General features: G+C 38.9%; 1 protein-coding gene and 1 pseudogene across 7 annotated transcripts in view; one reads left to right on the top strand and one right to left on the bottom strand.

Moving 5' to 3' along the window:
• CA10 (carbonic anhydrase 10 (inactive)) overlaps positions 1-15,921 on the bottom strand; it is a 797,854-nt gene that overhangs the window by 21,729 nt on the left and 760,204 nt on the right. For all 7 annotated transcript variants that reach the window (XM_086355692.1, XM_086355694.1, XM_086355693.1 and 4 more), the window contains one exon: positions 5,429-5,524. In XM_086355692.1, coding sequence (XP_086211818.1) covers positions 5,429-5,524 — 96 coding nt within the window. The remainder of the gene's footprint in view (positions 1-5,428; positions 5,525-15,921) is intronic.
• Positions 1,507-2,279, top strand: LOC147352810 (EEF1A lysine methyltransferase 1 pseudogene; annotated as a pseudogene).

The following is a 15,921-nucleotide window of genomic DNA, read 5'->3' as shown; positions in this document are numbered from 1 at the left end:
AGTCCATTGGTATGCTTGGGATGTTAAAGTACCCCACTATTATTGTGTTATTATTGATTTCCCTTTTTATGGCTGTTAGCATTTGCTTTATGTATTAAGGTGCTCCTATATTAGGTGCATAAATAGTTACAGGTGTTATATCTTCTTCTTGGGTTGATCTCATGATCATTATGTAGTGCCCTTCCTTGTCTCTTGTAACAGTTGTTAATTTAAAGTCCTTTTTTTTTTTTTTTCTGATATGACTATTGGTATTCCCCCTCTCTTTTTATTTACATTTGCATGGAATATATTTTTTCTTCTCCTTATTTTCTGTCTGTATGTGTCCCTAGGTCTGAAGTAGACTTCTTGTGGACAGTACATATGAACTTTTTTTAGAATCCATTCAGCAATCTGTGTCTTTTTGCTGACACATTTAATCCTCTTACATTTAAGGTAATTATCAGTATGTATGTTTCTCTTGCCATTTACTTAATTGTGTTGGGTTTGTTTTTTTAGTTCTTTTTTCTTTTCTTGTGTTTAGCATCTAGAGAAGTTTTTTCAGCAATTTTTATAAAGCTAGTTTGTTAGTACTGAATTCTCTCAGCTTTTGCTTATCTGTGAAGCTTTTGATTTCTCTTTTGAATATTAATGAGATCCTTGCTAGATAGAGTAATTTTGGTTGTAGGTTTTCCCCTTTCATTACTTTAAATATATCCTGCCACTCCCTTCTGGATTGCAGAGTTTCTGCTGAAACATTAACTGATACCTTAGGATTCCCTGATATGTTATTTCTTATTTTTCCCTTGCTGCTTTTATTATTTTTCTTTTAATTTTTGTTAGTTTAATATATGTCTTGGTGTGTTTCTTCTTGGGTTGTACCCTGTATGAGATTCTCTTTGCTTCCCAGACTTGGGTGACTATTTCTTTTCCCATGTTAGGGAAATTTTCAACTATAAATCTTTTGAAATATTTTATAGGACATTTTCTCTATCTCTTTTTCTTCTGAGACCCCTATTACTTGTATGTTATTGTGTTTAGTGTTGTTACAGAGGTCTCTGAGACAGTCTTCATTTCTTTTCATTCTTTTTTCTTTATTCTGATTTGCAGAAGTTATTTCCACCTTTCTATCTTCTTTGTCACTTATCCTTTCTTCTGCCTCAGTTATTCTGCTATTGATTCCTTCTAGTGATTCCTTCAGAGAAGGCAATGGCACCCCACTCCAGTACTCTTGCCTGGAAAATCCCATGGAAGGAGGAGCCTGGAAGGCTGCAGTCCATGGGGTCGCTGAGGGCCGGACACAACTGAGCGACTTTACTTTGACTTTTCACCTTCCAGCATTGGAGAAGGAAATGGCAACCCACTCCAGTATTCTTGCCTGGAGAATCCCAGGGATGGGGGAGCCTGGTGAGCTGCTGTCTATGGGTTGCACAGAGTCTGACATGACTGAAGCGACTTAGCAGCAGCAGCCGTGATTCCTTCTAGTGTGCACGTGCAGACGCAGCTGGCTGCCCGACCAGGCCCCGGGCTACGGAGCATGCGTGGAGTCAAGCAGCAAGTGGAGTGAGGAGCTTGCCCCTACTCTGCTCGTCCGCATCTCCCGACACAGTCAGGGTGTGAAATGAGTGACTGCGAAGACGAGGCCCCCTGCTCCCAGCTTTCTTCATACACCCTTGCAGCTCTGCAGGAATTTTATGCTGAGCAGCAGCAGCACCACTCTCACCTCCGTGGTCATGACAAGTACAACATGGGGATAATAGAAGAGAACTGGCGGGTGAGCCAGTTCTGGTACTGCCCGGAGACGGCCCTGTACCTTGCTGAGGACGCCTTGGCAGCTGCCGGGGAGGGTGGCAGAATAGCGTGTGTGAGCACCCCCAGCGTCTACCAGAAGCTGAGAGAGCAGCACAGAGACGATGTCTTCCTCTGCATATTTGAGTACAACCGGAGGTTTGCCGTATACGGAAAGGACTTTGTCTACTATGACTACAAGAACCCTGTGGACTTACCCGAGAGGATCACCACACACAGCTTTGCCATCGTCATGGCAGATCACCCCTATCTCTTGGAGGAATGTCTTAGGAAAATGTCAGAAACCATCAAGCTCCTGACCCGGGGAAAGATTCTGCTGTGCACAGGTGTTGTCATGGAGGTGGTGGCAGCAAAGCTGCTTGGAGTGAAGATGTGCAAGTTTATTCCAGAACACACTCACCCTGGGAAACGAGTTTCACTGTTTCGTGAATTACGACTCCAGGCTGAACCGTGATCTGTCAGTGCAGCTCCCAGTGCAGGAAGGACCCAAGTGACATTTCCTTTCTGAAAAACTACCACCTCCTCATCCTCATTTTCGAGGTTAAGGCATTATGATTTCCTTAGGATGTCCCTGGAGTGCAGGGTGTTTTTGCCGACTTGAGTCTGTGGAATTAATATCTGGAGGAACTTTTAGACCCCATCTAGTGGAGAAGGCAATGGCACCCCACTCCAGTACTCTTGCCTGGAAAAATCCCATGGATGGAGGAGCCTGGTAGGCTGCAGTCCATGGGGTTGCTAAGAGTCAGACAGGACTGAGAGACTTCACTTTCACTTTTCACTTTCATGCATTGGAGAAGGAAATGGCAACCAACTCCAGTGTTCTTGCCTGGAGAATCCCTGGGACAGGGCAGCCTGGTGGGCTGCCCTCTATGGGGTCGCACAGAGTTGGACACAACTGAAGCAACTTAGCAGCAGCAGCAGTATTTTCAATTCCAGTTATTGTGTTGTTCATTACTGTTTTCTCTTTAGTTCATCTAAGTCTTTGTTAAACACTTCATCCATCTTCTGTGCATGCCTCCAAGTTTATTTCTGTGAGTTGGATCATCTTTACTATCACTACTCTGAATTATTTTTCAGACAGATTGCCTATTTCCTCTTCATTTATTTGATCTTACATTTTTACTAGCGTCGCCATATTTATTATTCTTCTCATTGTATTTAACCTACTGTCTTTGAAGTTTCCTTTCTGCAGGTTGTAGGACCATTGCTCCTGTTGCTTATGGTATCTGCCGCCAGCAGATGAGGTTGGCCCAATGGCTTGTGTAGGTTTCCTGTTGGAAAGGACTGGTGCCTGTGCTCTGGTGGGTAGAGCTGAGTCTCATCCCTCCCATGGGCAGGCCCACATCATGTAGTGTGTTTTGGTATATCTGTGTGCTTAGCACTTTAGACAGCCTGTCTGCTAATAGGTGGGTTTGTGTTCCAGTTATACTTGTTTTTTAGTGTGATGTATTAAGTATCTTGGAGTCAAGGTAGAGACTTTCTGTTGAGATCTTGCCAATTAATATTCCCCAGGTCTCAGAATTCTCTGGGATTTCCCAGGTGGTGCAGTGGTAAAGAATATGCTTGATAACAGCATTGACTCAATGGACGTGAATTTGAGCAAAGTCTATGAGATAATGAAAGGCAGAGGAGCCTGGGGTGTTGCAGCCCATGGGGTTGCAAAGAGCCAGACATAATTTAGTGACTGAACATCAACAAGGAATTCCCCAGTGGTCCAATGTCCTGGCCTTGGCACTCCCACTTCAGAGGCTCAGGCCTAACCCCTGGTTAGGGAACCATGATCCTGCAAGCCACACAGTGCAATGAAAAAAGAGTCAGGAAAGAAAATAAACAAACAAAACCCAAGACAAATGGCAAAGACAAAAACAAAGAACTATAGTTTTAAAAAAAGAAAACAAATGAAGAAACAAATAAAACCCAAGATAGATGGTAAAAGAAAAATGAAACAAAGAAAAATAAAAACTAAAACACACACACACACACACACACATACAAAAAAAGAAACAAAAACAATGAAAATAAAAAAAACCAGAAAGCAACCAGACAAATAAAAGAACCTAAAAACAAAATCAGAACAATTAAAAACAAAACTAAGAAAAATAAGAAAGAAAACCAAAGTAGAATACAAACTAAAAATAAAGTAAAATAAATGTTAAAAACACAAAACAATGGAAAGGTAAAGTAAAAATGTAAAAAAAAAAAAAAAAGTAAAAAAAAAGAAAAATACAAATTGCATTAAAAATAATGAAAGCAGCAACAGAACATATAAACAGCAATAAGAATATTTTCCTGGTGTCTCATCTGTCAGTGTTTTTACCCCCACTATGATCCCCAGCCAAATTCTGCTTTCCCTAGTATTCTCTAGGTAGGCTTCTGGACTTGCTATGGACAAGGTGTGGGCAGCTCAGACTCTGAGCTGGCCCAACCATAATATGTACTTGACCCCACTGACTGGTTTCAGTTGTGGGAAAATTCATTGTCCATTCATATATTCCACAGATGCACAGTTTATCAAGATGATCATGGGGATTTAACTTGTGGCTTGTGCAATTACACGAGAAGATTTTCATTCCTCTTCCTTAGTCACTCTATTCTTGGGCTTTAGCTAAGGCCTTAGCCCCACCTCTGCATGTGGGCCTCCCACAGAGGTCTGCTCCTGAGGCTTCCCCAAAGCAATTAGATCTGACCTGGTGAGGACAGGGCATGGAGGTGGCCTGGCTGCTGGGTCACAGGAGCCCTGGCAAAGACAGGTGTATGGGGGATCAGTGGCTGCAAGAGATATAGTCCAGCCAGTGAGAAAGTACACAGGGAAGCCAATGGCCAGGAGTTCAAGAGATCCAGCTATAGTGGTAGCCTTTCCCATAATCCACTGGCTATAGTGAAAGTATCAGTCCTGTTGGTGACCTTTCCTAGCGCCTGATGACAGGTGCTTCTTCTTCTTCTTCTTTTTTTTAATTTGCAAACCTGTTTCACCCAACAATGGTCAAAAGGTTGTGTAATTTAACAACTTAAACTTTTATTTGTTGGAAGTTTGTTGTTGATGATGACTACAAGGAGATATGGAGCTACCCTAGAATGTCATAAAGCCAGCATTGGTGAATTTTCTTAATTATTCACAGGGATGTTTACATGAGAGAGGTAAACTGGGAGGGAAAGATGATACTCAGAGCAATTCCTGAAAGCTGGAGGGAACTGTTTAGTGCAGTGCCTGGAGGGAAGGGACATCTCACATTTTCTTTTTATTCCTTTTTCCAAGGGTCATCTGATTGACAGCCCTTTAATCCTGTTGGGTATCAGTGAGAAACCATCTCCCCTTCTATTTATTCCTTCTGATTCTTCTGCATGAGTGGAACCTAGAACCTGCCCCTGGATCCAGCATCATTTTTCTCTGTAGGATAGAAACTACCTGGATCCTCAGGCCCCAGTGCTCTAAACTCATTGTTTTTGCATCTCACTGAAAGAGTCTTTATTTTTCATAAACCTCATGGACATAAATATTGGACATAGATATTTCGCTTTGGTAATATCTATGCAGCTTGGGTTATTTTGCTATTTTTCTAAGATTCAACAGGACTATAAACTGATATTCTGATTGGGATGGAAATGGTAAGAAGAGAAGAATGAAGGAATGCAACACACTTACTTTAATAAATATAGAAACTACCACCAATCCGTTTGGGCTCTTTGCAGCTTCTGTGACATTGGTATATAGCTCGTGGTTATAGTGGATGAGCTGCACCTGGAAGAAGGAAAAAGCAATAATGCAATAATGAGAACAAAATGTAACATTAAAAGATATGAGGCACCCCATAGCCACCCTACATAAGGCTAAACTATAAAGTAAATTGTAAACAACAAAAAAAATTGGAAAGATAGTTCTATAATTGAGATTTCAGGGATATGGCGTGTGTCATAAAATACATGCACATGCAAATACACACACATACAAAAATACACACACATACAAAAATACCCATACATATTTGCAGTTATTTTCTGGTAACAATCATGGCTTTAATAAGATCAGTGCCCATCTGGCTCTGGCTTCAATTAAAGGGTATGTAAAGTTACATTTCCTTGTTAGAAGCAGAATTGCCCTACAGAGGTGGGCCAGCTTTCCAGGATGCACCTACAGTTGCCAAGTAAATATTCCTCATGGCCATGGGCAAGAAGAGAATTGCTAAATCCTTTCAGTCAAGTGACTTTGGAGGAGACTGGCTAACCTGCAAGATGAAGTGCTCCTAAGGGAGAGGAAGTTGATGGCTTAGGTTTCTGATGCATCAGCCTGCCCAGGTTATCTGTGCCAGACTTAACTTGTTCCTTATTGAATGAAGATCAGTAATATGCCTGTTGAGCCTTTATGCATTCATTTCAGGCTATGGTTTTAAAATATGTTTTAACAGTATGGTGGTATAATTTTGTAATAAACTAAACGATAGAGAAATTGAAACAAAAGCCCCCCCCCCCACATCTTTCTAATTGTAGTCCAAGCAATATAATTATTAAGAGTTTACTACATATCCTTCCAGATATTTTTGTGTTTATAACTCACACACACACACTCACAGAGAGAGAGTTTAAAAAATATTAAATGAGTAAATTACCAGAAACATACAACCTACCAATATTGCATCAAGAGAACATAGAAACATGAACAAATGAGTACAAATAAAGTGATTGAAGTAGCAATCAAAACCCTCTCAGCTAAAAAAATCCCTGGACCAGATGGCTTTGTGGGTGAGTTCCACCAATCTTTCAAATAGAATTCATATCAATCCTTCTTAAACTCTTCAAAAACACAGAAGAAGAAAGAACATTTCCAAATTCATTTTATTAGGCCAGAGTCATCCTGACACAAAGCCAGACAAAGACACTGCAAGAAAACAACTAAAAAGGCCAATATCTCTAACAGAACAATGCACTTCCCAGGTGGCACGCTAGTGGTAAAGAACCTGCTTGACAATGCAGGAGACATACGAGATGAGATGAAGGTTAGATCCCTGGTTCTGGAAGATCCCCTGGAGGAGGGCATGGCAAACCACAATGTAACAGAACTGAGGACCCTGAGATAAATCCTCACACTTATGGTCAATTGATCTTCAACAAGGGTGTCAAGAACACATAATGATACCGGATAGACTATTTAGTAAATTATTTTGGGAAAACTAGCTATTCCATGCAGAATAATGAAATTGGACTCTGCTTCATACCACATATAGAAGTCAACTAAAAGTGGATTAAAGACTTATGTATTAGACCTGAAGCTGTAAAACTAGTAGATGAAAGAAAACATAGGAAAAGGTTTTTTGACATTGGTCTTAGCAATGTTTTTTTGATTATGACAGCAAGAAGCACAGGCAATAAGCAAAAATAGAAAAGTGGAATTGTGTCAAACTAGAAAGCTTCTGCAAAGTAAAATGTGCGTGTGCTCAGTCACTCAGTCATGTCTGATTCCTTGTAACCCATGGACTGTAGCCCTGCCAGGTTCCTCTGCCCATGGAATTTTCCATTTCCTACCATTTGCATTTATTGCCATTTCCTACTCCAGGGGATTTTCCCGAGCCAGGGATCTAATCTGAATCATTTGCATCTCCTACATTACCAGGTGGATACTTTATCACAACAGCCACCTAAGAAGGTCAAAGGAAGCAAACAAAACAGTAAAAGGGCAACCTACAGAAAAAGAGAAAATATGTGCAAACCAAGTATCTTTTAAGGATTAATATCCAAAATAAACAGGTAGCTCATACAACTCAACAGCAAAAACAAAAACAGAAACCTGATTTAAAAAATGTGCAAATAATTTAAATTGACGTTTATCAAAACAAAACACACAAATGTCCAATAGGTACATGAAAAAGTGCACAATATCACAAATCATTGATGAAATACAAATCAAACCCATGATGCGATACAACCTGACACTTGTTATCAGTCAGTTCAGTTCAGTTCAGTTGCTCAGTCCTGTCTGACTCTTTGTGACCCCATGAATCACAGCACGCCAGGCCTCCCTGTCCATCACCAACTCTCAGAGTGCACTCAGACTCACATCCATTGAATCGGTGATGCCATTCAGCCATCTCATCCTCTGTCATCCCCTTCTCCTCTTGCCCCCAATCCCTCCCAGCATCAGAGTCTTTTCCAATAAGTCAACTCTTTAATGAGGTGGTCAAAGTACTGGAGTTTCAGCTTCAGCATCATTCCCTCCAAAGAACACCCAGAGCTGATCTCCTTTAGAATGGACTGGTTGGATCTCCTTGCAGTCCAAGGGACTCTCAAGAGTCTTCTCCAACACCACTGTTCAAAAGCATCAATTTGGTGCTCAGTTTTCTTCACAGTCCTACTCTCACATCCATACATGACCACTGGAAAAACCATAGCCTCGACTAGACGGACCTCTGTTGGCAAAGTAATATCTCTGCTTTTCAATATGCTATCTAGGTTGGTCATAACTTTTCTTCCAAGAAGTAAGCGTCTTTTAATTTAATGGCTGCAATCACCATCTGCAGTGATTTTGGAGCCCAAAAATATAAAGTCTGACACTATTTCCACTGTTTCCCCATCTATTTCCCATTAAGTGATGGGGCCAGATGCCATGATCTTCATTTTCTGAATGTTGAGCTTTAAGCCAACTTTTTCACTCTCCTCTTTCACATTCATCAAGAGGCTTTTGAGTTCCTCTTCACTTTCTGCCATAAGGGTGGTGTCATCTGCATATCTGAGGTTACTGATATTTCTCCTGGCAATCTTGATTCCAGTTTGTGACTCTTCCAGACCAGCATTTCTCATGATGTACTCTGCATATAAGTTAAATAAGCAGGGTGACAATTACAGCCTTGAAGTACTCCTTTTCCTATTTGGAACCAGTCTGTTGTACCATGTCCAGTTCTTATTGTTGCTTCCTGACCTGCATATAGGTTTCTCAAGAGGAAGGTCAGGTGGTCATATAATGGCTATTAAAAAAAAAAAAAAAAAAGACAAGGGATAACAAGTGTTGATGATGATGTGGAGAAAAGGGGACACCTGCACACTGTTGGTAGAAGTGTAAACTGGTGCTGCCACAATGGAAAACAGTGTAGAAGTTCCTCAGAAAATGAAAAAGAGAACTACTACATGATCCAGCAACACCACTCTGCATATATGTCTTAAAGAAATAAGATCTAACTCTTAAAGAGGTATCTGCATTCCCATGTTCATTGTATCATTATTCACAATAGCTAAAATATGTAAGCAACATGAGTGTCCACAGATGGATGAATGGATAAGGCAAATGTGATACATACCCCTCCCTCCCTAGACACCTGAAGATTATTCAATAATAATAGTGACTGAAATCCTATTATTTGTGACAACACCAATCAACTAGATGAGTCAAAAGTACATTTTGCTATGTGAAATATGCCAGAAACAGAAAGACATATACTTAATAAACTCACTCATATGTAGAAAATAAAGTAGTCAAACTCATAAAAAGAGAGTTTAGAATAAATGATCCAAAATCTTGAAAACAAAATGGAGTTACAGCTAAAGATCCTGGAGACAAGAATTGAGAAGATGCAAGAAATGTTTAAGAAGGACCTAGAAGAAATAAAAAAGAGTCAATCAATAATGAATAATGCAATATATGAGGTCAAAAACACTCTGGAGGGAACCAAGAGTCGAATAACAGAGGCAGAAGATAGGATAAGTGAGGTAGAAGTTAGAATGATAGAAATAAATGAAGCAGAGAGGAAAAAGAAAAAAAGAACTAAAAGAAATGAGGACAATGCAGAGGCCTTTGGGACAATGTTCAACACCCCAACATTTGAATCATAGGAGTCCCAGAAGAAGACAGAAAGAAAGGCCATGAAAAAATACTTGATGAAATAATAGTTGAAAACTTCCTTAAAATGGGGAAGGAAATAGTCACCCAACTCCAAGAAATCCAGAGAGTCCCAAACAGGATAAACTCAATTCAAAACATACCAAGACACATATTAACCAAATTAAGAAAGATCAAACACAAAGAAAAAATTTAAAAGCAGCAAGGGAAAAACAACAAATAACACACAAGGGGATTCTCATAAGGATAACAGCTGAACTTTCAATAGAAACTCTTCAGTCCAGAAGGAAATAGCAAGACATACTTAGTGATGAAAGAGAAAAACCTACAACCAAGATTACTATACCCAGCAAGGATCTTATTCAAATATGAAGGAGAAATCAAAAGTTTACAAACAAGCAAAAGCTGAGAGAATTCAGCATCACCAAATCAGCTCTTCAACAAATGCTAAAGGATATTCTCTAGACAGAAAACACAGAAAGGGTGTATAAAGTTGAAGCCAAAACAACAAAGTAAATGGCAACAGGATCATACTTATCAATAATCACCTTAAATGTAAATGGGTTGAATGCCTCAACCAAAAGACAAAGAGTGCCTGAAAGGATACAAAAACAAGACCCTTGTATATGCTATCTACAAAAGAACACTTCAAAATAATGGACACAAACAGAATGAAAGTGAAGGGCTGGAAAAGATATTTCACAAAAATGGAGACGAAAAGAAAGCAGGAATAGCAATACTCATATCACATAAGAAGAGACAAAGAAGGACACTACATAATGATCAAAGGATCAATACAAGAATAAGATATAACAATTATAGATATATATGCACCAAACATAGGAGCCCCATAATATGTAAAGCAAATGCTAGCAAGTATGAAAGGGGAAATTAACAATAACACAATAATAGTGGGAGACCTGCATACCCCACTCACACCTATGGATAGATCAACTAAACAGAAAATTAACAAGGAAACACAAATTTTAAATGATACAATGGACCAGTTAGACCTAATTGATATATATAGGACATTTCACCTCAAAATAATGAATTTCACCTTTTTCTCAAGGGCACACGGAATTTCTCCAAGATAGATCACATCCTGGGCCATAAATCTAGCCTTGGAAATCTTTTCTGACCACAATGCAGTAAAATTAGATGTCAATTACAGGAGAAAAACTGTTAAAATTTTCAACATATGGAAGCTAAAAAACATGCTTCTGAATCACCAACAAATTACAGAAGAAATCAAAAAAGAAATCAAAATATGCATAAAAACGAATGAAAATGAAAACACAACAACCCAAAAGCTATGGGACACTAAAAGCAGTGCTAAGGGGAAGATTCATAGCAATACAGGCTTACTTCAAGGAACAAGAAAAAAGTCAAATAAATAACTTAATTCTACACCTAAAGCAAGTAGAAAAAGAAGAAGCACCCGAGGGTTAGTAGAAGGAAAGAAATCTTAAAAATCAGGGCAGAAATAAATGAAAAACAAACAAAGAGACCATAGCAAAAAAAAAAAAAAAAAAAAAAAACAGCAAAGCTAGAAGCTGGTTCTTTGAGAAGATAAATAAAGTTGACAAATCATTAGCCAGACTCATCAAGAAACAAAGGAAGACTAATCAAATCAGCAACATTAGAAATGAAAACGGGGAAATCAAACAGACAACCCAGAAATAAAAAGGATCATAGGAGACTACTGTCAGCAACTATCAGCCAATAAAATGGACAACTTGGAAGAAATGGACAAATGCTTAGAAAAGTACAACTTTCCAAAACTGAACCAGGAGGAAATAGAAAATCTTACCAGACCCATCACAAGCATGGAAATTTAAACTGTAATCAGAAATCTTCCAGCAAACAAAAGCCCAAAGGCAATGACACCCCACTCCATTACTCTTGCTGGAAAATCCCATGGAAGGAGGAGCCTGGAAGGCTGCAGTCCATGGGGTTGCTGAGGGTCGGACACAACAGCTACTTCACTTTCACTTTTCACTTTCATGCATTGGAGAAGGAAATGGCAACTCACTCCACTGTTCTTGCCTGGAGAATCCCAGGGATGGGGGAGCCTGGTGGGCCACCATCTATGGGAATCGCACGGAGTTGGACACGACTGAAGTGACTTAGCAGCAGCAGATGGCCTCAGAGCTGAATTCTACCAAAAATTTAGAGAAGAGCTAACATCTATCCTACTCAAACTCTTACAGAAAATTGCAGAGGAAGGTAAACTTCCAAACTCATTCTATGAGGCCACCATCACCTTAATTCCAAAACCAGACAAAGATGCCACAAAAAAAAAAGAAAACTACAGGCCAATATCACTGATGAACATAGATGCAAAAATCCTTAAAAAAAATTCTAGCCAACAGAATCCAACAACATATTAAAAAGATCATACATCATGACCAAGTGGGCTTTATCCCAGGGATGCAAGGATTCTTCAATATCCACAAATCAATCAATGTGATACACCACATTAACAAATTGAAAGATAAAACCTTATGATTATCTCAATAAATGCAGAGAAAGCCTTTGACAAAATTCAACATCCATTTATGATAAAATCTCCCAGAAAGTTAGAATAGAAGGAACATACCTCAACATAGTAAAAGCTATATATGGCAAACCCATAGCAAACATTATCCTCAATGGTGAAAAATTGAAAGCATTTCCCCTAAAGTCAGGAACAAGACAAGGGTGCCCACTCTCACCACTACTATTCAACATAGTTCTGGAAGTTTTAGCCACAGCAATCAGAGGAGAAAAAGAAATAAAGGGAATCCAGATTGGAAAAGTATAAATAAAATGCTCACTGCAGATGACATGATCCTCTACATAGAAAACCCTAAAGACTCCACCAGAAAATTACTAGAGCTAATCAATGAATACAGTAAAGTTTCAGGATATAAAATTAACACACAGAAATTCCTTGCATTCCTACACACTAACAATGAGAAAACAGAAAGAGAAATTAAGGAAACAATTCCATTCACCATTGCAATGGAAAGAATAAAATATTTAGGAATATATCTACCTAAAAGAAACAAAAGACCTATATATAAAAAACTATAAAACACTGATGAAAGAAATAAAAAGGACACAAATAGATGGAGAAATATACCATGTTCATGGATTGGAAGAATCAATATAGTGAAAAAGAGTATACTACCCAAAGCAAAGTATAGATTCAATGCAATCAATCCCTATCAAGCTACAAATGGTATTTTTCAGATAACTGGAGCAAATAATTTCACAATTTGTATGGAAATACAAAAAAACTCCAATAGCCAAAGCAATCTTGAGAAAGAAGAATGGAACTGGAGGAATCAACCTGCCTGACTTCAGGCTGTACTACAAAGCCACAGTCATCAAGACAGTATGGTACTGGCACAAAGACAGATATTTAGACCAATGGAACAAAATAGAAAGCCCAGAGATAAATCCACACACCTATGGACATCTTATCTTTGAAAAAGGAGGCAAGAATATACAATGGAGAAAATACAATCTTGTTAAAGAGATTTCTTTAACAAGTGGTGCTGAGAAAACTGGTCAACCACTTGTAAAGGAATGAAACTAAAGCACTTTCTAACACCATACACAAAAATAAACTCAAAATGGATTAAAGATCTAAACATAAGATGAGAAACTATAAAACTCCTAGAGGAAAACATAGGCAAAACACTCTCCAACATAAATCACATCAGGATCCTCTATGACCCACCTCCCAGAGTAATGGAAATAAAAGCAAAAATAAACAAATGGGACCTAACTAAACTTAAAAACTTTTTCACAACAAAGGAAACTTTAAGCAAGGTTAAAAGACAGCCTTCAGAATTGGAGAAAAGTATAGCAAAGGAAGTAACTGACAAAGAATTAATCTCAAAAATATACAAGCAACTCTTGCAGCTCTATTCCAGAAAAATAAACCACCCAATCAAAAAATAGGCCAAGGCACTAAACAGACATTTCCCCAAGAAGACATACAGATAGCTAACAAACACATGAAAAGATGTTCACCGTTCCTCATTATCAGAGAAATGAAAATCAAAACCACAGTGAGGTACCATCTAACGCTGGTCAGAATGGCTACTATCTAAAAGTCTACAAACAATAAATGTTAGAGAGGTTATAGAGAAAAAGGAACCCTCTTACACTGTTGATGGGAATGCAAACTAGTACAACCACTATGGAAAACAGTGTGGATATTCCTTAAAAAACTGGAAATAGAATTGCCATATGACCCAGCAATCCCGATGCTGGGCATACACACTGAGGAAACCTGAATTGAAAGAGACAGATGTACCCCAGTGGTCATTGCAGCACTGTTTATAATAGCCAGGACATGGAAGCAACCTAGATGTCCATCTGCAGACGAATGGATAAGAAAGCTGTGGTAGGGGTACACAATGAAATATTATTCAGCCATTAAAAAGAATACATTTGAATCAGTTTTAATGAGGTGGATGAAACTGGAGCTTATTATTCAGAGTGAAGTAAGTCAGAAAGAAAAACACCAATACAGTATACTAACGCATATATATGAAATTTAGAAAGATGGTAACAATAACCCTGTGTACGAGACAGCAAAAGACATACTGACGTATAGAACTGTCTTTTGGACTCTGTGGGAGGTGGGGAGTGTGGATGACTTGAGAGAAGAGCATTGAAACATGTATATTATCATATGTGAAACAGATCACCAGTCCAGGTTCGATGCATGAGACAGGGTGCTCAGGGCTGGTGCACTGGGATGACCGAGAGGGATGGGATGGGTGGGTTGTGGATAGGGGGTTCAGGATGGGTAACACATGTACACCCATGGCTGATTCATGTCAATGTATGGCAGAAACCACTACAGTATTGTAAAATAATTAGCCTCTAATTAAAATAAATAAATAAAAAAATTGGTGGTTGTCAGCGGTTGAGTGGAGAGGGAAATGAGATTATTGTACTCTTGTACAAAGTTTCAGTCATGAAAGTGAATGACTTCTGGAGCTCTGAAGCACCAGAATGGTGGTGATAACTAACAATATTTTATTGTACACTTGGAATTTTCTGAAAGTATAGATTCTAAGTTAAATCTTATCATACATACTCACACACTGGTAACTATGTTGGGGTGATGGATAGGTTATTTAGTTTGATTCTTGTGGTCTTTCACAATGTATACATGTATCAAAATATCAAAGTGTACACCTTAAATGTGTACAATTTTTATACATCAAATATATATCAATAAAAATAAAAAGTGAAAGAAAAACAGTGGAAATGGAAAAAACTGGAATAATACTCGGCCATAAAAAGGAACACATTTGAGTCTGTTCTAAGCAGGTGGATGAACTTAGAGCCTATTATACAGAGTGGAGTAAGTCAGAAAGAGAAAGATAAATACCGTATTCTAACGCATATATACAGAATATAGAAAAATGTTACTGAATAATTTATTTAAATGGAAACAATGGAGAAAGCAGACATAGAGAATAGACTTATGGACATGGAGAGAGAGGAGGAGAGGGTGAGATGCATTTTAAAAACTAAAAAAAGAAAAAGGACTTCTGAAAACAGGTAAAGAGTTAGTCCAGATCAAAGTCCTTTTTGGAAAGTTGGTGTAGTCTTGGGAGGGGCTTGTAGTAGTCTTGTAGTCTTGTAGTCTTGGGAGGGGCTTTTTAGGATGATGTCTCATTGGCACCCCACTCCAGTACTCTTGCCTGGAAAATCCCATGGATGGAGGAGTCTGGTGGGCTGCAGTCCATGGAGTAGCGAAGAGTCGGACATGACTGAGCGACTTCACTTTCACTTTTCACTTTCACTTTTCACTTTCACTTTTCACTTTCATGCACTGGAGAAGGAAATGGCAACCCATTCCAGTGTTCTTGCCTGGAGAATCCCAGGGACGGGGTAGCCTGGTGGGCTGCTGTCTATGGGGTCGCACAGAGTCGGACACGACTGAAGCAACTTAGCAGCAGTAGCAGCAGCATTGTCAGAGTATTAATGGACTTAATGATAATTCTAGTATTGAATTAAAATCCTATGATGATGTCAGGTGTTGTTAGGGCTTGGAGGAGCTCTTGTAATGGATCAGGGACTAGGATTTACTCTGTGACGTGCAGGGATTTGCTGGATCATTGTCTGTGATCATGTAAGTAGAGACTTACAGGAATTCCCCTACATATGAACCTTGAAGTAGTTAAGTTTCAAAGGTGCGAATATGCGTTCCTTGTCCAATCATATAAGTTAGTTCATGTCTTACGTACATTGTCACATACATGCATCCTATTTGTGTATTTCACTGTACAGTACTGTAT

Source organism: Bos grunniens, chromosome 19, assembly GCF_055505025.1.
Source record: "Bos grunniens cultivar Pamir isolate PY7600 chromosome 19, Bosgru_T2T1.0, whole genome shotgun sequence".
In the NCBI taxonomy this organism is placed as follows: domain Eukaryota; kingdom Metazoa; phylum Chordata; class Mammalia; order Artiodactyla; family Bovidae; genus Bos; species Bos grunniens.
The sequence above is the reverse complement of the archived record's forward strand: the minus strand, read 5'-3'. Positions and strand labels throughout refer to the sequence as shown.